Raw genomic sequence first — 24064 nt, forward strand, 5'->3', positions numbered from 1 at the left:
ATAAAACACTGATAATGTCCTTTTTGTTGATTCGTTGATTCGTAGAGCTTAACTCTAAGCATTAATTACCCTCTTGTCATATAACTCTCCTGAGGCCTTGCATAACTTAACGTGGTCCTATTTGGAAAACTTAATAAATGAATTGAATATTATATTTAAATAAGATATAATGTAATCTTATTTAAAACAAAATCAGACTTATTTACCGATAGTCTCATTTATGTTATTTATTGTAATATTTATAAAGCCTATCACAGTAGGAGGGTCAGAAAATATAAGATTAGAAGAGAAATGGCAAACAGGTATTACCAACCCTCATCTGCACCTGTAATAGTCACTTCTAATTTATTATAGCACTTTTTCTGCTGAATTGAGTGTAGCCTAAGAATCTTGTGGCAGCACTCTCTGTCAATCAGAATCATCACACAGCTTCATTGATTAGGACATTTTTTGTCTGTTCACTATCCCTGAATCAAGATTGTTTGTTTTTCTTCCTCAGCACCCTTACCAACAGTCATTGTAGAACAGCTTGCCTGCCTTGTTTTATTAATTATACAAAACAGTGATTTTTAAAATTATGAGATATTATATAGTATCTTATAGCATTGGGTTTAGGCATATTATTTATTTACCTAAGCATTCTAAATATAAATGTATGGTCAGACTGGGCTAAGCACTTCCGAAGGTTGTAGGGCTACCACAAGTCATAGTAATTTTTTTTTTTTTTTTTTTTTGCAAGTCAACAAAAAGCAATAGCACACAATTACCAGAAACCTTTGGAACACTAGTGCATTGACAAATGAAGGCTGTTTTTCCCAATGTATATATAGCCTAGTTTCTTACAAATTGAAAAATACCACAGGACTTTACTGATAATTATAGTTTTAAGGGGAAACAGATGAGGCATGAAAAAACATGTAAGCTTCTATCATTATAACTTACTGCAAAAAAATAACTTTTACATTACTAAAACTTTAAGAATGAGTTATGGAAAATGAGCAGTTATTACTGTTATAGCAGTAATTAGCTTTAGTTTGTCAAATTTAAACTATCCCCACATGTAGGCAGCATGGATTGAAAGAGGGGAAGAGTGGAATGGGATGAGGTCTTCTGGTGGAAGGCAGGAGTGGGAAACGTAATCACTTCCAGAAACTAGTTTCCTAGTTCATTTGGAGAAACACAGGATGGCTTCCTCCTGATTAAAGTGAATCTTTTTGGAGCTCTTAAGGAATTACAAGTTGTGGGAATGGACAGATTTTTTTTCTTTTGCTGTTGATAAGAGGTAGCAAACAAGACTAGGAAACTAATTCATTAGAAGAGGTAACACATAATGGTTTCCTCTTGATTAAAATCATCTTTTTTAGAGCTCTTAAGGAACTACAAGTTGCAGGAATGGATAGATTTTGTTTTCTTTTGATGTTGTTTGGGGGTGGTATAACAAGACAAAAAAATTATCACCCAAGAGATCAAACATGTACTAATGCATTACTATACAGGACTGAACCTAAAAGCATCATAGGAACACAGGATTATGGTATCATGATGCTGTGTGGGGAGGAAGCATGTGGTCCGTGATCTGAAATGACTGCTGACTTCCTAGGACACTCCCCTGTATAGGGAGAGGGTTTGAGTAGCAAGATAGTAAAAATGATTTGAAAATACTCAGGAAAATTAAGGTAGAACTATGTGGATAAAAGTCCCATTATTCAAAATAAAGTGCTAGAAATCTGGTGACACATAGCTCTTTCTACAGCTTTTTTTTTCTGATTATAAAAATTACATTAAAAATGGGACATTCAAAAACAGAATAAAAGCACACACAGAATAAAATAATCTGTAATTCTATTCCTTGAGATGATTCTGCTACAAATTTTATCTTTCCAATTTTATTTCTGCATGTGTATGCATTTTAAGGAATATTAAGGCTATACTATGACATGCTATCTTGTAAGTTGTTGGCACTTAATGTATTAGGCACAGTTAATTTTGTTAACATTTATTTCATAACTAGATTTTTATGTCTGCATAATATTGCAGCATGAATATACTATAAAATATAACCAGTTTCTTACATTTGAATATTTATTTTCTTCTGGACTTTATTATAAGTGATTCAATAAAAATCCTTGTACAGTAGGTTTTTTTATGTATCCCTGGTGGTTTCCCTTGGATAAATTTCTACAGGTAAAATTGCTGAATCAAAAGGGATAAACAGTTTTAGGATTTTTGGTACATATTTCCAGACTGCCTAAGAAAGCAACCATTGTACCCTTGCTAGCCGTGTATGACAGCCTGTTTGGCCAGCTTTCCGCCAATCTGAATATCCAATGGATAGAGTAAATATGCTTTTTAAACCTTTTTTAGGCTCTTTCATTTAAAAATGATCAAGATTAAAAACATTTTTAAAACATTTTTGATGTTACAAATTCTCTATTTTATTTTACAGATATACCATTGTATTTATCTATTATGCATTCTGCTTGGTATTAATGATGCTGCTCCGACCTCTTCTGGTGAAGAAGATTGCATGTGGGTTAGGGAAATCTGATCGATTTAAAAGTATTTATGCTGCACTTTACTTCTTCCCAATTTTAACCGTGCTTCAGGCAGTTGGTGGAGGCCTTTTATGTAAGTTTGATGGGTAAAGTCAATGCAATGTATTTATTATTGTATGTAGTAATATTTCCTCTAGATTTAATTTTGGAGCTTTTTCCTTAAGATAGTTTGTTTAATCCTTTTTTTTTTTTTTTTTTGTGATGGAATCTCACTCTATCACCAGGCTGGAGTACAGTGGCATGATCTCGGTTCACTGCAACCTCCGCCTCGGTTCAATTGATTCTCCTGCCTCAGCCTCCCAAGTAGCTGGGACTACAGGCACGTGCCACCACACCCAGCTAATTTTTGTATTTTTTTTTAGTAGAGACGGGGTTTCACCATGTTGGCCACATTGATCTCGATCTCCTGACCTCATGATCCGCCCACCTCTCTTTGCATTTGAAGTTCATGACCAAATTAAAATATTTTAAAAATCTAAGTATGTAATAAGAAATAAAAACTGGTTTTTATTTAGGAATTTATGAAAATTAGTCTTGATAATGTATACTGTTTATTATTAAGTAGGGTCTTAGGTTTCTAAGTGTATTTATGAAAACCTTTTATAGTAAAAAGTCCTCAATATATCTTTTATTTTAATGTAACCATTAATTCATTTGTTTAGTAACCATTTAGACCAAACTGTGACTCAAAAGAATAAGACAAATTCACTGTTAAAAACCTCACTTACTACCAGGAGATAAAGCAGGCAAGCCAGTGGCTGAGAAAATGTAGTGTGGTTCTTTTGAATATGTGACATTGAACGTCCCAAGGATGTTGGACACCATCCTTTATATGGAGCTTGGTAATGTAATTTGGTAATATAGTTTGGGAATGTAATTTGGTTCAAGGTGATGGTGGGGCTTGAGGGTAAGACCAAGGGAACCAGAAATTCTGTTATCTGCCATATTCTGGTTTACAGATGAACTGTTTCATTTGGCCTGCACAGGATTTGAAAATCTATAGTTCCCTCTAGCTCCTCTATTTCCCTGTTTCATTTGGCCCATTCCCTTATACCTTCCTGGCTACCCTCTCTGTCTTTTGAGGTTGCCATTCTTGCTCTAGGGAATAGGGACCTGTTCTTAAAAGGATTTAGGCAGAAGAGTGACATGATTACATTTGCACTGATTTGCACTAATTTGGGCTTAGTTAGAAACTTCCTCTTTATTCCTTTTTACTGTATATGGCTTATTACTACCAGGTCTTAAATTTGTATCATTAGCAACATTGTTTAGCTACTTATAAGTTAAGTAGAGTTTTTGTTTTGTTTCGTTTTGAAAAGTTGATTGAGGACCTAATAACTGTCTATGAAATAAAAAGTTACAAATGTCAAATAAGTCATTCAGTTCTTTAGTAAGTTGGAATCAGGCCTGTATAGATAATTCAGTTTCTAGCTGCTGAATCCTGAGTTAACATTTGAAATTGTTCCAAATGGGTTCTACTGCAATGATAAGTAGTTTCATAAACTGAAGTCATTTACAAATAATGTATGAAAAAAATTCAAAGTTTTTTTCTCAATTTGTCCATTTATTTTAGTGTGTTATAAATTTGAAACATTTTAAGAGAAAAGTGTTTTAGAGGAAAAAATTTGCTTAAAGTATTACTGTACTGTATTTAAAGTAGAGATTGCAGGATTTTTGATATTAAGAATACTGAATGATCTCTTTATCCTTTAAGGTTTATTGCTAAATGACCTTTTCTAAAGATTAATTAAAGCTGAGTTACTCTTATAGATAACCTTTTTCAACTGAGGTTCCCCACCTTGACCACAAAACACAGAAAATTACTTGACCATTTTTTGAATTCTCCTAAATTTAGTACATAACTGGTACTATTCTAGAATGCAGAGGAGAGAAGTTAATTATTTACATTCACTGGATGCCTTAAGGCAAGGTTCTTCAAAGCTGGCCCAAGGATAGTTTTTACAATTTTTTATGGTTAAAAAATCAAAAGACTTATATTTCTAGATGTGAGTATGAAATGTATGTTTTATTGTCCATAAAGTTTTTATTGGAACACAGCCGTGCCCATTCATGTATGTATTCTCTATGGCTGCTTTCCCACTACAACTGCAGAGCTGGGTAATCGAGACAGAGAAATGCAGGGCTGAAACTATTTACTATCTTGCCCTTTCCAGAAAAAGCTTGCTGGCCACTGCCTCAGAACCTTAGGTTGTAAGTCTCACAGAACTGGTTGAGAAAGGATTTGACTCTAAGGAAAATTACTATTTGAATTTATTTGATGGTTTATTGAGAAAATTTGTTTCATTTCCAACATAATACCAATGCTTATCTTTCAGATTACGCCTTCCCATACATTATATTAGTGTTATCTTTGGTTACTCTGGCTGTGTACATGTCTGCTTCTGAAATAGAGGTAGGAAGTCTTTTTTTCCTTTGTTAAAGACTTTTTTTGATAAATTTGACAATTCAATATCAGAATAGTCCATATGATATGATATAGTACAACTAATTGTTTTAGTAATCTTTGGCGGATTGATGCCACTTGGTAGCTTTTGGCTTGTTAACTTTATGAAAAGTTGTGTACTGGACTATATATTTCCCTGGGAAATTAGCAAAATAGTGAAGTAGTCAGGCCCAACTATCCAGCATGAAGGAGAAATGTCATTTCACATAATTTTCCCATGTAGCAAACATATAATTATTGAAATGTTGAAACTTAACAGTATTTTGAGAAAAACCATAAAAATGTTTTATATTTAGAACTAATTTTAAACTTTATTTTACAATGGCAACATTAATAGTCATCAGTAATTGTGCATTCCATATTCTTCTGTGTTTTATCACAAATTTTATTTTCCTGATTATGGATGTTTACTTTTACCCCATAATGTTTGGGAGATTTGGAGCTAACATTAATAGCCACATTATTCTGATACTGTTACTTTTTCACAGTATTCATTTTGTACCTCTAACATTTTAATATTTCAGTGGAAGGCCACTATTATAAAGAACTCCTTTTAAAAAATTGTGTATGTCTTTATTTTCAGAATATTTTTGGCCAAAAAAGTATCTTTTGACACATTTATAGTCACTGGGTAGAATAGAACATCATATCATAACGTTTATATTTTCAAATATTCTATTCTTAAGGAACTAAGCTATTGGTTAAAACCATGAAGAACAAATGAGAAGTAGTAGTGTATTTGACTCTATATCTAGGGAAAAATGTATTCATTAAACTTTGAATCAAAATGGGCATTCTTGTACATTATTTGTTCATATGCAATCTGACATTTTCTTTCTAAAATAATTATATTTATTATTGTTACTAATATATTAGTAACTGTTATACATATTACATTTAAATGATTGCTTTTAAATACGTTAATGGCTCTGATTTAAGAACTCTTTGTTCTAAGGCCAAACTCTAGAGGAAGCAAAAGTATAAAGTGTCTCAGTACTCTTCCATCCTATACTTGCTAATCTAGGGACTATGAACTGTCTCAGACTACCCATGACAGTTGATCTGTGCTTTCTCATAATTCCTAACATAAGAGAAAACTCAACCAAGAGAAAATAAGTTGTAAACTATTTCGGAGTGGTTACTGCTGATGCCACTTTTTCTATTACCTTAGTGAGAGAGTGAGTGGGGGAAAACATCTAGGAATCATAGTGACTTTTAGGTAGGGTAATAGTGGAGGAACTAGACAGAATATTTTTATAGTGATTATTCAGTTGTTTTCATCTGTAGATGATCCTCATTTTTCCTTTGTAATCATCTTTAACCAGCATTGAAATATAATTAAAGAAGATAGGAAAATTAGTTTTGGCACTTTTATCAACTCTAGGGAAAGATTTGAGGGAGAAAATAGTTAGTTGGATATTTGGATATTTGAATAAAATGAGATTTTTGGTTTTGTTTTTTTTTTTTTTTTTTTGCGGAGTCTCACTCTGTCGCTTAGGCATGAGTGCAGTGGTGCAGTCTTGGCTCACTGCAACTTCCACCTCTCGGGTTCAAGTGATTCTCCTGCCTCAGCTTCCTGAGTAGCTGGGATTACAGGTGCATGCCACCACACCTGGCTAATTTTTGTGTTTTTAGTAGACGGGGTTTCACCATGTTGATCAGGCTGGTCTCGAACTCCTGACCTCATAACCCACCCACCTCGGCCTCCCACAGTGCTGAGATTACAGGGGTGAGCCACCACGCCTGGCCTTGAATTTTTACAGCTTATCCATAGTTAAGAATTAGCTATACACTGTTAAATTAGCTTGAACTTATTTGTTTCTCTGCCCCTGTGAATCTCCTATATAAAATGTTCACATACTTCAGTTAGCATGAATCAGAAATGGGGACCTAAAACGGAAAAAGACAGCTTAGTACTGGTTGAGTTGATGAGCTGTTTAATAAGAGAAAGTTAGTAACTAAGCTGTTGCAAATTATGTTTTAATGTGTTTATTAGCACATTTAGATATTTTGTATTTCATTCTTCTAATTTCTGCATAGTATACAGGTGTATTAAGGATTAAAAGAAAATCAGAGTGTTCATGTGTCATTTCTGCCCCCTTACTATTCATGCAGCAGGCTCCAGGAATGTTAGAGGTTAAGGAGGTTGGGTTTCTGTACCTCCTATTTCCCACCTGTAGATCCATAGCAACAGTGGATCAGGGCAGGAAGCAAGCACATAAAGTGGAGTTTCCCTTCTAGTTCGTATCTTTGAGAAGAAACTATAGTGTTTCCAGGAGTGAATGATGGCATAGACTAGAACTTAAGAGACGTGATGACGTGGCTTTCGTCTGGGTGCCTCTACTGAGTGCTTATATGACCTTAGGAGCCTCACTTTCCTCATCTATAAAGTGGAGTGGCTAGACTGAGTGATTTCTTAAGTCTTTTTTAGCTCAAACATTTTATGATTCTGAGATTATAAATAATACATTTTATATTAAGTTATATTAAATTACCCAGCTGACTTAGCCTGATAATCTGTATTTCTCTTTTCTTTCTTTTAAAAAATTATATAGAACTGCTATGATCTTCTGGTCAGAAAGAAAAGACTTATTGTTCTCTTCAGCCACTGGTTACTTCATGCCTATGGAATAATCTCCATTTCCAGAGTGGATAAACTTGAGCAAGATTTGCCCCTTTTGGCTTTGGTACCTACACCAGCCCTTTTTTACTTGTTCACTGCAAAATTTACCGAACCTTCACGGATACTCTCAGAAGGAGCCAATGGACACTGAGTGTAGACATGTGAAATGCCAAAAACCTGAGAAGTGCTCCTAATAAAGAAGTAAATCAATCTTAACAGTGTATGAGAACTATTCTATCATATATGGGAACAAGATTGTCAGTATATCTTAATGTTTGGGTTTGTCTTTGTTTTGTTTATGGTTAGACTTATAGACTTGGAAAATGCAAAACTCTGTAATACTCTGTTACACAGGGTAATATTATCTGCTACACTGGAAGGCCGCTAGGAAGCCCTTGCTTCTCTCAACAGTTCAGCTGTTCTTTAGGGCAAAATCATGTTTCTGTGTACCTAGCAATGTGTTCCCATTTTATTAAGAAAAGCTTTAACACGTGTAATCTGCAGTCCTTAACAGTGGCATAATTGTACGTACCTGTTGTGTTTCAGTTTGTTTTTCACCTATAATGAATTGTAAAGACAAACATACTTGTGGGGTCTGATAGCAAACATAGAAATGATGTATGTTGTTTTTTGTTATCTATTTTCATCAATACAGTATTTTGATGTATTGCAAAAATAGATAATAATTTATATAACAGGTTTTCTGTTTATAGATTGGTTCAAGATTTGTTTGGATTATTGTTCCTGTAAAGAAAACAATAATAAAAAGCTTACCTACATAAAATTTCAATGTTTTGACACTTAATTGTTGTTTGGCACAATAGTATGGAAGTAATTCAAACTGGTAAATAGTTTCCTCTCATATCTCGGGTATATATACATACCATATTTTATTGATCCAGAGATACTTATTTCACTTTGTGACATCTGTGAATTAGGATGCATCTTACAACTGATGGCTTATTAGATTTAATGAAATACAGAAGATACACAGTATAAAAAGGGTTTTCCTGTGGTTGGTTTGTGGTTTATGATAGGTGTTCTGTGATGTTTATGCTTTGAAGGCCTTAAGACTCATGGTTGCAACCATGGAAGCAAAATGAAATTTTTAGCTCTTAACCTAACAACCTGACCATGTTTATCCATTTTTATTGTTTAGAAGTTTATTTGGTGAATTAGTTAAATTTTAAATGTTTAAGACTTCTATTAACAGCTGCAAAATATGAAAGTAAGTGCACTCACTTTTCCTGTAGTAGTCTGTCTTTTGAATTCACAGCAGTTGTATCCTTGAGTTATTTTGTTAATGTATTTTTCTCAGTACATTTAACCACTGGGAAATGAACCCTTGTACGAATGTGTTTCTTCTTCTCTGTAGGAATAAAAAATAAATATAAAAATTTTATTTGTATTGCACACATTTGGGGGGTTATTAGTGTTCATTAAAATTCTGAGTTGCCCAGAGAATCCTCAATTGGGTAATTGTATAATCGGGGTAGAGTAGGGAGGGTGTCATGTGTCTGATTACTAGGACTATATCTTCTGGTCCACTTGGGGCCATTTTTACAATCTTTTTTTTCATATGTCCTGTTCTAGCAGAAAAGTATATATGCAAAAGAAGAAATTACAATTACAAGGCCTCACGGGCAAATAATTTCCAGAATACTTAATATGTATCTGCATTTTTAATTTGCTTTGGTAAAAATAAGACTAGAACAACTTATAGCCACTGTAGTTGCTAATTTTACTAAATAATTTGTTAAAACGTGGTCATAAGAAATTTAAAAATCAACCCTTGTCTTTGTTAAGTTTTGACTTAGGCCCTTGTAGCACATCACAATCCTCATCACTACAGTGTATGGTACTTTTGCTAACCAGTCCTGAAGAGGTAATTTAAAAGTCAAAATACAAGTTGAATACCTCATATTCAAAAATGCTTGAGACCAGAAGTGTTTCGAATTTCGGGTATTTTCAGATTTTGGAATATTTGGATTATACTTACAGTTCAGTATCCGTAATCCTAAAACCTGAAATCTTAAATTCTCAAAGAGGATTTTCTTTGAGCGTCATATTGGTGCTGAAAAAGCTTTGAGTTTTGGAGCATTTTGGATTTTTGGATTTTCAGACCAGGGATACTAAATCTGTGTTTTCTTGATTAATTTGGGTCAGTTAGTTGATAAATTTAATAACTACCTTGTTATATATTTGTCTAAAACTATTGGTTTGCGAGACTATTGCACATTGAAGCCATCTGGAGAGATTTAAAAAAATAATGCCTGGGCCTCACACCCAGAGATTCATGTTGAATTGGTCTGTGTTTGAGCACAGGGATTTTTTTTTTTTTTTTTTTTTTTTGAGACAGTGTCTCGCTCTGTCACCCAGGCTGAAAGTGCAGTGATGCGATCTCGGCTCACTGCAACCTCCACCTCCTGGGTTCAAGTGATTCTCATGCCTCAGCCTCCCAAGCAGCTGGGATTATAGGTGCCCACCATGACACCCAGCTAATTTTTGTATTTGTAGTAGAGATGGGGTTTCACCCTGTTGGTCAGGCTGGTCTTGCACTCCTGACCTCAAGTGATCTGCTCACCTCAGCCTCCCAAAGTACTGGGATTACAGGCATGGGCCACCACACCCAGCTGAGCACAGGGGTTTTTTAAAATCTCCAGGTGATTCTAATGTTTGAGAACCACTGATCTAAACTCCTCCTATTTCAGATCTTAATTTTTCCAAGAGACAAGGCAAATGATTTTCTTTCTTCTCACTGAAATTTTGATTCTGCTTTAATTATAAGGAGGTGTTTTTCTAGACTTAATCAAAATGTAGATGATTGTATCAAGCCCCTCATCACAATAACAGAGATAACTTTGACAGTTATATAAATTGATTTTTTTAATGTTTCTTTTAAAGTACCTCATCCTAAAAATGTCTTCCATAGCCCATGTATCAATATATTTGGTTAATACACAAATTATTTATGTAACCTAACATAATATATGATGTAATACTCAAGGACTTTTGTAATTTTAAGACAAAATTCTTTTTACTTTAAAAATAACTGTACTAAGTTACTGTTTAGCTTACATATACACTAAGAATTAACTTATTTACCTTTGATTTACAAGAAATAAAATTAAGGCAAAAAGTAAGTTTTTAGTAATTAGTTTTCAGGAAGAAGTCTGGCCTTTAACGTTCTGACAAGCCTATTCCACACTTGCTGGTTGGTTCCCCCAGCAGATCTCCACTCAGCCTTGCTACTTGGCAGTTCTTGACCAGCTTATGTCTGTGCTTCTCCTTTGGGAAGATATCCCTGTGTACTCCAACATCCAATAAGACACAGCTTTACCCTCTGATAGCCACTTTCTAGAAGGAATCCAATGTATTTTCATCAGCTCTTCAATTGTCTTGTTTCTCACAGGGTATGCACTTTAAGGTTCAGGGCCTGGAGTTTATTCAACTTTGTCACTGTAACATCTGCTCCAGTGTCAGGCTCCAAAGTGCCCAATGTTAATGAAGCTAGTGCAGTGATCCTGGAGAGGGCAGGACCTGCAGGGCTGCAGTGACTATCATGGCCAGAAGAGGACAGTAGAGGGGTGCTGAACTGAGATAAGGGCTTCTCCAGAAGTCCTGTGGCAGAACCCATTCAACAGGGAACGTTCAAAAGCTGGGAGGTTACAGGTGGCTCAGAGATGGCCAAGGAATTGAATAGTAAATTCAGACTTTACTATCACCTCTCCAGGAGGGTGGTAGGTTTCAGGGATCTGATGAGTGCCTAATATGGGTCTGGTGTTTTATAACTCCTGTTAGTTTTATCAGTGGTATTTTACAACTGGGGAGACTGAGGAGTGGAGGTTAGATAACATGTAAGAAGCAGAGCTTAGCTGGCATGGTGGCTCACACCTGTAGGGAGCTGAAGGCCCGTGGGATGTGACCAACTCAGCATTCCGCTGGAGGCTATATGACCAAACAGCAAACTGTTTATCATGAACGCAGGATGTGAGCAAACTCACACTGCCTTGCCACCAAAAGGTTTGCTGAGGGCCTCACTCCCTGGCACTGGGTTCCTTGAAGTTACCTATTGAGAAATCTAGTGCCTATTGTTCTAAGAATGCAGTCTTACAAGCCTGCTGTGAATCAAGCTGCTGGCCGACAATCACCCCCCACCCCCCACACACCTCGCTATCTCTTTTGCTTAATGAATACAGAGGGCTGTGTAAAGTTCAGGGCACTTGTCCACTAGAGGCAAGGTGCCCCCTGACCCCTTCTTCCAAATATACTCTCTTGTCTTTGTCTTTCATTCCCGCGTTCACCCTGCTTCGTTGAGTCCAATAGGCCCATGGCGCACACATATCATCCCAGCACTTTGGGAGGCTGCGGCAGGAGGATTGCTTGAGCTCAGGAGGTCAAGACCAGCCTGGGCAACATGGCATAACCTCGTCTCCAAAATACACACACACACACACACACACACTGCAGCCAGGCACAGTGGCACGTGCCTGTAGTCCCTGCTACTTGGGAGACTGAGGTGAGAGGATTGCTTGAGACTGGGAGGCAGAGGTTGCAGTCCAACCTGGGCAACAGGGTGAGAGGCCCTGTCTCAAAAAAAAAAAAAAAGAAAAGAAAAAAAGAGAAAAGCAAGTAATCCTGGCTGCTATGGTCTGAGAGTTTGTGTCTCCTCCAAAATTCCTATGTTGAAACAATCTCCAGTGTGTATTAGGTGTGGCCTTTGGGAGGTGATTAGGTCTTGGGATTCGTGCCCTTATCAAAGAGGCCCCAAAGTGCTGCCTTACCCCTTAAATGATTTGAGGACACAGTGAGGAAGCACCATTCTATGAACCAGAAAGTGGGCCCTCAGCAGAAGCCAAACCTGCCAGTGCCTTGATCTTGGACTTCCCAGCCTCCAGAACTGTGAGAAATAAATTTGTGTTATTTATAAGCTACCCAGTGTACAGAATGTTATGGTAGCCCGAACGAACTAAGACAGTGCCTGGCTCCATTGCTATAGCAAGTTCTGCATAAACAGCCTCTGCTTATTCTCATTTGGGTGGTCTTTTTATTTCCACACTGCCAGTCTCTACTTGTCATAGATTATCCATCAGACCTCAAAATATATGAAAAAGGAAATATGATGTTAGTAATTCAGTGAAACTTTCTCTAAGAGTCTATTTAAATTTGTTGCAACACAAAGATTCCATCGGGTTTCAGATAAAAACAGAAGATTAATTCATGTGAAGACAGTGCCCTTGACACTTACAGATGATTTAGCTCTCAAAATTTTGCTTGATCTATAGTTGGAAGGAATGGTCTGGCCTAGCAAAGGAAATACAAATAGAAGCAAGGCCACAAAGGATCCTTTATGCATTCGTACATCATAAGTATCACCAGGCTCATCATGATCACCAGGCAGGACCATCAAAATGACTTTGCAGCTAAGAGGGTTTACCCACAAAGTTCTTCATTGGCCACTGAAACGTTATTTCTTCTGTCAAGCAATGCCCCAGAACACAGGTTTTCCCAAATACTGGAATGTTTTTAATCTTATCACTATCCCTCTTTTTACATTTATTTTAAGACAGGGTCTCACTCTGTCATCCAGGCTGGAGTGCAGTGGCACAATCATGGCTAACTGCAGCCTCAACTTCCCAGGCTCAAGCAATTCTCCCATCTCAACCTTCCGAGTAGCTGAGGCAGAGGCACTACCATGCCCTGCTAACTTTAAAATTATTTTTGTAGAGACAGGGTCTCATTATGTTGCTCAGGCTGGTCTCGAACACTTGGTCTCAAGCAATCCTCCTGCCTCAGCCTCCCAAAGTGCTGGGATTATAACCATGAGTCACTGCATCCAGCTCTTTTTACTTTTATCCCATTTTACTTTCTACATCCTACCTTCAAAATTGCTTATCTAGTGATTATGCTCTTTAAAATTAAGCCTTGGTAAGCACAAATAGATTTGTACACTTGCCAGATGACAGTATTCTTGTTTCATCACTCTATCTCTCTTCTAAACTCTGTTCTCTTTCCTTCTCCCAAGCTCCCTCTACCCCCACATCCCATCTTCCCAGATGATTCTGTCACTGGGACCTCTGGGCTGTACCTGTGCAAGGACTCACCTTCAATTCTCACCACTGCCCTAATCTGGAGAGTTTTGTGGCTATGTCTAACATGACATTATTGTGGGGATTGAGGATGAAGCTGATATGCCTCTGGAGAGACTGGACTGCTTGCTCATGAGTCAAGCATGTTAGATATGATGTGTTAACGTCTCAGAAGCCCCCGCAGCCATCACTAGATTTTTCTGAGAAGGTAACAGTTGCTATTTTTAATGCTAAACTCAGCTCAGGAAGAAAATGTAAAATTATATTCAACTTCTGTTTAAGAAGACTAAAAAATGTGTAAAAGAGTTTAAAAAGCCTTCTCTGGAAAAATGTTTAAAATAAACTTTTTAAAAAAATTATAAAGAAGATTTAGTTATCTAGAAAATTCTCTTAGGTGAAAGGCAGAATTGGATAACACTACAAGAGTATTCAACCCCCAAATAAGTATCAATGTTCAATTGAATGTTTGTGGCATAATTGGGGATAACTAAGTCACTTAGTTGACACGTTTTTTCTTCTTTTGATGTTACCAGCTATATAGTAAAATAGCAGGAAGTCCCATGTTACCAAAGCTATAAGCTGTTGCTTACTAAGAAGGTCCATTGGTGATTCCTGTTCCACAAGCAAACGCAGCCCTTCAAGACTCCCTCGTAGCCATGTACTGACATGCTGCATTTTTTCATCTCTTTCACGCAGCTTGTCTGTTAGATTTTTTATGTCTTGCAAGGTCTCTTCACCATTGTCCACCAAGATCTAAAGAAATGGCATTTTAGGCTGTGTCAATATAAATTGCAACGACATAAATAAATACACATTCTAAGTGGATCATGTCCAAAATAAAAATATTATATATGCATAATTGGTGTCAGTCATAAAAATAAGCGCATGTGTACACAGCCAATTCACAAAGTTCTGTACATAATCTTGGAAAAATGGATTATGAAGTGAGAAGAATAATGGAATGCTCACTGAACTCAAATTTTTAAGTGGATAATGGTAGCCATGGTGGTGGCAGCATAAAAAGCTAGTTTCACCCTCAGAGAAGCACAGAGCTGAAGAGATTCAGCCTAACAGAAGGAACTTTGGAATCAGGCAGGATCTGGGTTGTAAATTCCCATACGTTCATGAACTGTTTGGTCTTGGGCAAGTTACATAAACCCTCTGGGCCTACGCAGCTCCATGTGAAAAAGACATTTTAACGCTTTCCTAATCCAGTGTTTTAATACTTAAATGAGGATTATGTGTAAACTTTAAATACTTAGAAAGTGGCAGAGCCAGGATTTTGACCCCAGCCTATCTGACTCTGAAGTGGGGAGGGTGCAGATGTTGCACTGGTAAAACATGAAGAGGTAAGGAGTCCAGAACTGACAACTTTGTCCTGAACCAAAATGTGTTCATTTGGGGCATGCAAAAAACAGTCTTTCCCACCTTAACTGAGTGGTAGAGTGGGAAGACAGTTTCCCAAAGAATTAAGATTTCATAGTGATGTTTGGTAAAAAAAAAAAAGACACATTTTAGGAGGTGGTGGTCACAGTAGCATCTAGGACTGCAGGGGAGTGACAGAGCTAGTGTGAATTTCCACCCTGATGTGTGTGCATGCAGGTGCACACAGACACAAAAGCACACACACTTATTAGGTAGGTAAACATTTTTGGAAATATGATATTTATATGGAGGCAACAGACACACGCAAAACTCACCTTAACTGTGGTCTGAAATTCAGCCCACAAATCCTTATATTGTGCTAAAATAAAGATTTAAAAAATACAATGGTTACTGACACAATCTGAACATTTTAATAAAAGTCGTGTTATTCATTTTTGTTTTTTCAAAAATTATTTTTATCTAAAAATGTCTAGTTCCAAAATGACAGAATAACTGAATTGGACCTGCCCTCCCACTGCAAACAAATAGAAGAAAGAAGCAAAACATATGAAAGAAATGTTTTCAGATGTTGAAGAATGGGCAGCCCAGGACTGTGACACCTGGAAGAGAAACAAAGGAGGTAGGTCCTGCAATCACCCAGCTTTCCACTGGGGGGCACTTTCCAGACCACAGCACTAGCACAGCAGGGTGGTCTTAACACAGACACAAAAAGATTAGCAAACTGAATCTAGCAATAGACAAGAACAATAAAAGCTTTTGAACAAGTGGGCTTTATGCTAAGAATGGGAGCTTGGTTTAAAAGTCAGACTCAATCAGTGCAACTTACCACACAAACAGCATAAAGGAGTAATACTAGCTGAGCATCTCAGTGGCTGTCTGAGCAGCTGAGGCCAGTCACAAAGGCACTCTGTGCCCGCATGACTGACCGTCTTCCCGCCCCATAAGTACTCTGGACACTCAAGCCTGGGTGAGCCTCCCTGGTTGGCAACACTTTGTATGTGGAGTCACACGTTGTTGGGGAAATTAAGTGCATCCCTGAGAAGGTTACTCCAGGTTTCCTTCATACTTTGCCCTCTGTGCCTTTTCCCTTTGCTGATTTTACTCTTTCACTGGAATAACAATAACCATAACAATTTTTGAGTCCTGTGAATCATTTTAGCTAATCATTAAGCCTAAGAGTAGTCCTGGGATACCTGATACTACACTACAGCTGCACAATTTTTTTGAGATAAAGATCTAAATAAATGGAGATATATACTATATTCTTGGATTAGAAAATATAATTTCATTAAAAAGTCTATTCTTCCAACATTGACTTATAGATTCAACACAAACCCAATTAAGATCTCAACAGGGGTGTGTGTGTGTGTGTGTGTGTGTGTGTGTGTGTGTAGATTAGGTGATTCTAAAATGTATATGGAAATCAAAGAATTTAGAATAGTGAAAATAATTTTAAAAGACAAGCATACAGGTGAAGAATTCTATTACCTGATGTTCAGACTGCATATGAAGCTATAGTAATTAAGACAGTGTGATATTGGTATAAAGTTAGGCATTGAGAATAAAGGAACAACTGCATAAAATTGATTTTTGAAAAGTTGCTAGGGTAATACAATGGCAAAAGCATAGTCTTTTCAAAAATAGTACTGGAACAACTGGATGTGTGTAAGAGAAAACAATGAAATTCAAGCATTGCTTCACATCATCTGAAAAAGTTCACTTGAGAGGGGTGGAGCCAAGATGGCCGAATAGGAACAGCTCCAGTCTACAGCTCCCAACGTGAGCGATGCAGAAGATGGGTGATTTCTGCATTTCCAACTGAGGTACTGGGTTCATCTCACTGGGGAGTGCCAGACAGTGGGTGCAGGACAGTGGATGCAGTGCACTGAGCGTGAGCCGAAGCAGGGTGAGGCATTGTCTCACCTGGGAAGTGCAAGGGGTCAGGGAATTCCCTTTCCTAGTCAAAGAAAGGGGTGACGGATGGCACCTGGAAAATCAGGTCACTCCCACCCCAATACTGTGCTTTTCCAACGGTCTTAGCAAATGGCACAGCAAGAGATTATATCCCACGCCTGGCTCGGAGGGTCCTACGCCCACGGAGCCTCACTCATTGCTAGCACAGCAGTCTGAGATCAAACTTAAAGGCAGCAGCGAGGCTGGGGGAGGGGTGCCCGCCATTGCTGAGGCTTGACTAGGTAAACAAAGTGGCCTGGAAGCTCAAACTGGGTAGAGCCCACCGCAGCTCAAGGAGGCCTGCCTGCCTCTGTAGACTCCACCTCTGGGGGCAGGGCATTGCCAAACAAAAGGCAGCAGAATCCTCTGCAGATTTAAGTGTCCCTGTCTGACAGCTTTGAAGAGAGTGGGGGTTCTCCTAGCATGCAGCTGGAGATCTGAGAATGGACAGACTGCCTCCTCAAGCGGGTCCTTAAACCCCGAGTAGCGTAACTGGGAGGCACCTCCTAGTAGGGGCAGACTGACACCTCACATGGCCGGGTACTCCTCTGAGACAAAACTTCCAGAGGCATGATCAGGCAGCAACATTTGATGTTCACCAATATCCGCTGTTCTGCAGCCTCTGCTGCTGATACCCAGGCAAACGGGGTCTGGAGTAGACCTCCAGCAAACTCCAACAGACCTGCAGCTGAGGGTCCTGACTGTTAGAAGGAAAACTAAAAAACAGAAAGGACATCCACACCAAAACCCCAACTGTACGTCACCATCATCAAAGACCAAAGGTAGATAAAACCACAAAGATGGGGAAAAAACAGAGCAGAAAAACTGGAAATTCTAAAAATCAGAGTGCCTCTCTTCCTCCAAAAGAACGCAGCTCCTCACCAGCAACTGAACAAAGTTGGACAGAGAATGACTTTGACGAGTTGAGAGAAGAAGGCTTCAGACGATCAAACTACTCCAAGCTAAAGGCGGAAGTTCAAACCCATGGCAAAGAAGTTAAAAACCTTGAAAAAAAATTAGAAGAATGGCTAACTAGAATAACCAATGCAGAGAAGTCCTTAAAGGACCTGATGGAGCTGAAAAACAAGGCACGAGAACTACATGACAAATGCATAAGCCTCAGTAGCCGATTCAATCAACTGGAAGAAAGACTATCAGTGATGGAAGATCAAATGAATGAAATGAAGCGAGAAGAGAAGTTTAGAGAAAAAAGAACAAAAAGAAATGAACAAAGCCTCCAAGAAATATGGGACTATGTGAAAAGACCAAATCTACGTCTGATTGGTGTACCTGAAAGTGAGGGGGAGAATGCAACCAAGTTGGAAAACACTCTGCAGGATATCATACAGGAGAACTTCTGCAATCTAGCAAGGCAGGCCAACATTCAAATTCAGGAAATACAGAGAACGCCACAAAGATACTCCTCCAGAAGAGCAACTCCAAGACACATAATTGTCAGATTCACCAAAGTTGAAATGAAGGAAAAAATGTTAAGGGCAGCCAGAGAGAAAGATCAGGTTACCCACAAAGGGAAGCCCAGCAGACTAATAGCTGATCTCTCAGCAGAAACACTACAAGCCAGAAGAGAGTGGGGGCCAATATTCAACATTCTTAAAGAAAAGAATTTTCAACCCAGAATTTCATATCCAGCCAAACCAAGCTTCATAAGTGAAGGAGAAATAAAATCCTTTATAGACAAGCAAATGATGAGAGATTTTGTCACCAGCAGGCCTGCCCTACAAGAGCTCCTGAAGGAAGCACTAAACATGGAAAGGAACAACCGGTACCAGCCATTGCAAAAACATGCCAAATTGTAAAGACCATCGAGGCTAGGAAGAAACTGCATCAACTAACGAGCAAAATAACCAGCTAACATCATAATGGCAGGATCAAATTCACACATAACAATATTAGCCTTAAATGTAAATGGGCTAAATGCTCCAATTAAAAGACACAGACTGGCAAATTGGATAAAGAGTCAAGACCCATCAGTGTGCTGTATTCAGGAGACCCATCTCACATGCAGAGACACACATAGGCTCAAAATAAAGGGATGGAGGAAGATCTACCAAACAAATGGAAAATAAAAAAAGGCAGGGGTTGCAATCCTAGTCTCTGATAAAACAGACTTTAAACCAACAAAGATCAAAAGAGACAAAGAAGGCCATTACATAATGGTAAAGGGATCAATTCAACAAGAAGAGCTAACTATCCTAAATATATATGCACCCAATACAGGAGCACCCAGATTCATAAAGCAAGTCCTTAGAGACCTGGAAAGAGACTTAGACTCCCACACAATAATAATGGGATACTTTAACACCCCACTGTCAACATTAGACAGATCAATGAGACAGAAAGTTAACAAGGATATCCAGGACTTGAACTCACCTCTGCACCAAGCAGACCTAATAGACATCTACAGAATTCTCCACCCCAAATCAACAGAATATACATTCTTCTCAGCACCACACTGCACTTATTCCAAAACTGACCACATAGTTGGAAGTAAAGCACTCCTCAGCAAATGTAAAAGAACAGAAATTATAACAAACTGTCTCTCAGACCACAGTGCAATCAAACTAGAACTCAGGATTCAGAAACTCACTCAAAACTGCTCAACTACTTGGAAACTGAACAACCTGCTCCTGAATGACTACTGGGTACATAACGAAATGAAGGCAGAAATAAAGATGTTCTTTGAAATCAACGAGAACTAAGACACGACATACCAGAATCTCTGGGACACATTCAAAGCAGTATGTAGAGGGAAATTTATAGCATTAAATGCCCACAAGAAAAAGCAGGAAAGATCTAAAATTGACACCCTAATATCACAATTAAAAGAACTAGAGAAGCAAGAGCAAACACACTCAAAAGCTAGCAGAAGGTGAGAAATAACTAAGATCAGAGCAGAACTGAAGGAAATAGAGACTCAAAAAACCCTTCAAAAAAATCAATGAATCCAGGAGCTGGTTTTTTGAGAAGATCAACAAAATTGATAGACCGCTAGCAAGACTAATAAAGAAGAAAAGAGAGAAGACTCAAACAGACGCAATAAAAAATGATAACTGGGATATCACCACCAATCCCACAGAAATACAAACTACCATCAGAGAATACTATAAACATCTCTACGCAAATAAACTAGAAAATCTAGAATAAATGGATAAATTCCTCGACACATACACCCTCCCAAGACTAAACCAGGAAGAAGTTGAATCCCTGAATAGACCAATAACAGGCTCTGAAATTGAGGCAATAATTAATAGCTTACCAACCAAAAAAAGTCCAGGACCAGATGGATTCACAGCCGAATTCTACCAGAGGTACAAGAAGGACCTGGTACCATTCCTTCTGAAACTATTCCAATCAATAGAAAAAGAGGGAATCCTCCCTAACTCATTTTATGAGGCCAGCATCATCCTGATACCAAAGCCTAGCAGAGACACAACAAAAAAAGAGAATTTTAGACCAATATCCCTGATGAACATTGATGCAAAAATCCTCAATAAAATACTGGCAATCCGAATCCAGCAGCACATTAAAAAGCTTATCCACCATGATCAACTGGGCTTCATCCCTGGGATGCAAGGCTGGTTCAACAGACACAAATCAATAAATGTAATCCAGCATAGAAACAGAACCAAAGACAAAAACCATATGATTATCTCAATAGATGCAGAAAAGGCCTTTGACAAAATTCAACAGCCCTTCATGCTAAAAACTCTCAATAAATTCGGTATTGATGGGATGTATCTCAAAATAATAAGAGCTATCTATGACAAACCCACAGGCAATATCATACTGAATGGGCAAAAACTGGAAGCATTCCCTTTGAAAACTGGCATAAGACAGGGATGCCCTCTCTCACCACTCCTATTCAACATAGTGTTGGAAGTTCTGGCCAGGGCATTCAGGCAGGAGAAGGGAATAAAGGGTATTCAATTAGGAAAAGAGGAAGTCAAATTGTCCCTGTTTGCATATGACATTATTGTATATTTAGAAAACCCCATCGTCTCAGCCCAAAATCTCCTTAAGCTGATAGGCAACTTCAGCAAAGTCTCAGGATACAAAATCAATGTGCAAAAATCACAAGCATTCTTATACACCAATAACAGACAAACAGAGAGCCAAATCATGAGTGAACTCCCATTCACAATTGCTTCAAAGAGAATAAAATGCCTAGGAATCCAACTTACAAAGGATGTGAAGGACCTCTTCAAGGAGAACTACAAACCACTGCTCAGTGAAATAAAAGAGGATACAAACAAATGGAAGAACATTCCATGCTCACGGGCAGGAAGAATCAATATCGTGAAAATGACCATACTGCCCAAGGTAATTTATAGATTCAATGCCATCCCCATCAAGCTACCAATGACTTTCTTCACAGAATTGGAAAAAACTACTTTAAAGTTCGTATGGAACCAAAAAAGAGTCCGCATCGCCAAGTCAATCCTAAGCCAAAAGGACAAAGCTGGAGGCATCACACTACCTGACTTCAAACTATACTACAAGGCTACAGTAACCAAAACAGCATGGTACTGGTACCAAAACAGAGATATAGAGCAATGGAACCGAACAGAGCCCTCAGAAATAATGCCGCATATCTATAACCATCTGATCTTTGACAAACCTGACAAAAACAAGAAATGGGGAAAGGATTCCCTATTTTATAAATGGTGCTGGGAAAACTGGCTAGCCATATGGAGAAAGCTGAAACTGGATCCCTTCCTTACACCTTATACAAAAATTAATTCAAGATGGACTAAAGACTTAAATCTTAGACCTAAAACCATAAAAACCCTAGAAGAAAACCTAGGCAATACCATTCAGGACATAGGCATGGGCGAGGACTTCATGTCCAAAACACCAAAAGCAATGGCAACAAAAGCCAAAATTGACAAATGGGATCTAATGAAACTAAAGAGCTTCCGCACAGCAAAAGAAACTACCATCAGAGTGAACAGGCAACCTACAGAATGGGAGAAAATTTTTGCAATCTACTCATCTGACAAAGGGCTAATATCCAGAATCTACAATGAACTCAAACAAATTTACAAGAAAAAAACAAACAAACCCATCAACAAGTGGGCGAAGGATATGAACAGACCCTTCTCAAAAGAAGACATTTATACAGCCAAAAGACACATGAAAAAATGCTCATCATCGCTGGCCATCAGAGAAATGCAAATCAAAACCACAATGAGATACCGTCTCACACCAGTTAGAATGGCAATCATTAAAAAGTCAGGAAACAACAGGTGCTGGATAGGATGTGGAGAAACAGGAACACTTTTACACTGTTGGTGGGACTGTAAACTAGTTCAACCATTGTGGAAGTCAGTGTGGCGATTCCTCAGGGATGTAGAACTAGAAATACCATTTGACCCAGCCACCCCATTACTGGGTATATACCCAAAGGATTATAAATCATGCTGCTATAAAGACACATGCACATGTATGTTTATTGTGGCACTATTCACAATAGCAAAGACTTGGAACCAATCCAAATGTCCAACAATGATAGACTGGATTAAGAATATGGGGCACATATACAGCATGGAATACTATGCAGCCATAAAAAATGATGAGTTCATGTCCTTTGTAGGGACACGGATGGAGCTGGAAACCATCATTCTCAGCAAACTATTGCAAGGACAAAAAACCAAACACCACATGTTCTCACTCACAGGTGGGAATTGAACAATGAGAACACATGGACACAGGAAGGGGAAGATCACATACCAGGGCCTGTTGTCGGTGGGGGATGAGGGAGGGATAGCATTTGGAGATATACCTAATGTTAAATGACGAGTTACTGGGTTCAGCACACTAACATGGCACATGTATACGTATGTAACTAACCTGCACGTTGTGCACACGTACCGTAAAACTTAAAGTATAGTAATAAAAAAAAAAGTTCACTTGAAATGAATTAGAAATCTAGACATAAACACTAAAACTAAAAAAATTATACAAGAAAATATTGAAGAGCCTGGGGTAGGCACAAATGTTTTAGGCAGGAAACAAAAAGTACTACCTTAAAAAACAAAATCGATAGATGGGCTTCGTTCAAATGAAAAAATGTTTACTCTTTCTGAGACACCATGAAGAAAATGAAAAGTCAAGCTTCAGACAGAAAAAGGACTCATTTCCAAAAAACATAAAGATTTTAACTGGATAATAAGAAAACAACACAAAGCAGTGAGTAAAAGATTTGGACAGACATGTGACAGATTGTATTTTCCAAAGATATCCCCACAGTATATTCCATTCCACAAGTTTTTTTCCCTGACATGATGCTGACACTTCTTCCATTGAGAGGTGGTGGCCATGACCCCTCCCCTTGCACCTGAGTGACTGCCTCAACCATTAGCGTATTGTGAAAATAACACTCTGACTGAGGCTAGGTCATAAGACGCCATGAACTTCCACTTCGTTCTCTTGGGATGCTTTTGGAACCCAGCAGGCCAAACTGCTACATGGAGAGGCCATGAGGAGGTGTTCTGGCCAATGGCCTCCCTCGAGATCCAGCTGAGGGCCAGCATCAACTTCAGACACAGGAATGAGTGAGTCTTCAGATGATTTCAGTTCCCGGCTGTTGAATTACCCTCAGCCTTCAAGTTGCCCTGGCTGATGCCGTGCAGAGCAGACATTTAGTTGTCTTCAACAAGCTCTGATCAAATTGCCATTTTATGAGCAAAGTAAATAATTTGTCTTCAGCTACCACGTTTGCAATATTTGTCACAAAAGATAATATTCAAATGGCCAAGAAACACATGAAAAAGTATACTCAACATTACTCATTAGAGAAGTACAAGTTACAATCACAATGAAATGCCATTACATACCTATTAAAATGACCAAAATATTAACAATTTAAAGCGTTTTCACCATTTTAAGTGTTGATGAGGATGTAGAGCAATGGGAACTCTTCTCCATTGTTAGCGGGATAAGACACTTAACAACCACTCTGGCAAATTTGTCT

At 38.1% G+C, this 24064-nt stretch overlaps 2 protein-coding genes across 7 annotated transcripts in view; one reads left to right on the forward strand and one right to left on the reverse strand.

Moving 5' to 3' along the window:
• Positions 1 to 8426, forward strand: part of JKAMP (JNK1/MAPK8 associated membrane protein) — a 20718-nt gene extending 12292 nt beyond the window's left edge. For all 5 annotated transcript variants that reach the window (XM_003831646.5, XM_003831647.5, XM_063596079.1 and 2 more), the window contains 3 exons: positions 2447 to 2628; positions 4892 to 4968; positions 7575 to 8426. In XM_003831646.5, the coding sequence (XP_003831694.1) occupies positions 2447 to 2628; positions 4892 to 4968; positions 7575 to 7793 (478 nt within the window). In that variant the 3' untranslated portion in view covers positions 7794 to 8426. The remainder of the gene's footprint in view (positions 1 to 2446; positions 2629 to 4891; positions 4969 to 7574) is intronic.
• A 458-nt stretch (positions 8427 to 8884) lies between these two features.
• The window catches only part of CCDC175 (coiled-coil domain containing 175), a 71563-nt gene continuing 56383 nt past the window's right edge, over positions 8885 to 24064 (reverse strand). Inside the window, exons 16-18 of one of the 2 annotated variants that reach the window (XM_055097647.2) lie at positions 15432 to 15475; positions 14322 to 14484; positions 8885 to 9011 (exon numbers count right to left, since the gene is read on the reverse strand). In XM_055097647.2, the coding sequence (XP_054953622.1) occupies positions 8935 to 9011; positions 14322 to 14484; positions 15432 to 15475 (284 nt within the window). In that variant the 3' untranslated portion in view covers positions 8885 to 8934. Of the gene's footprint in view, positions 9012 to 9054; positions 12543 to 14321; positions 14485 to 15431; positions 15476 to 24064 lie in introns of those variants that run through there. The other variant, XM_055097646.2, reaches the window with a different exon arrangement.

Source organism: Pan paniscus, chromosome 15 (assembly GCF_029289425.2).
Source record: "Pan paniscus chromosome 15, NHGRI_mPanPan1-v2.0_pri, whole genome shotgun sequence".
NCBI classification, from domain to species: domain Eukaryota; kingdom Metazoa; phylum Chordata; class Mammalia; order Primates; family Hominidae; genus Pan; species Pan paniscus.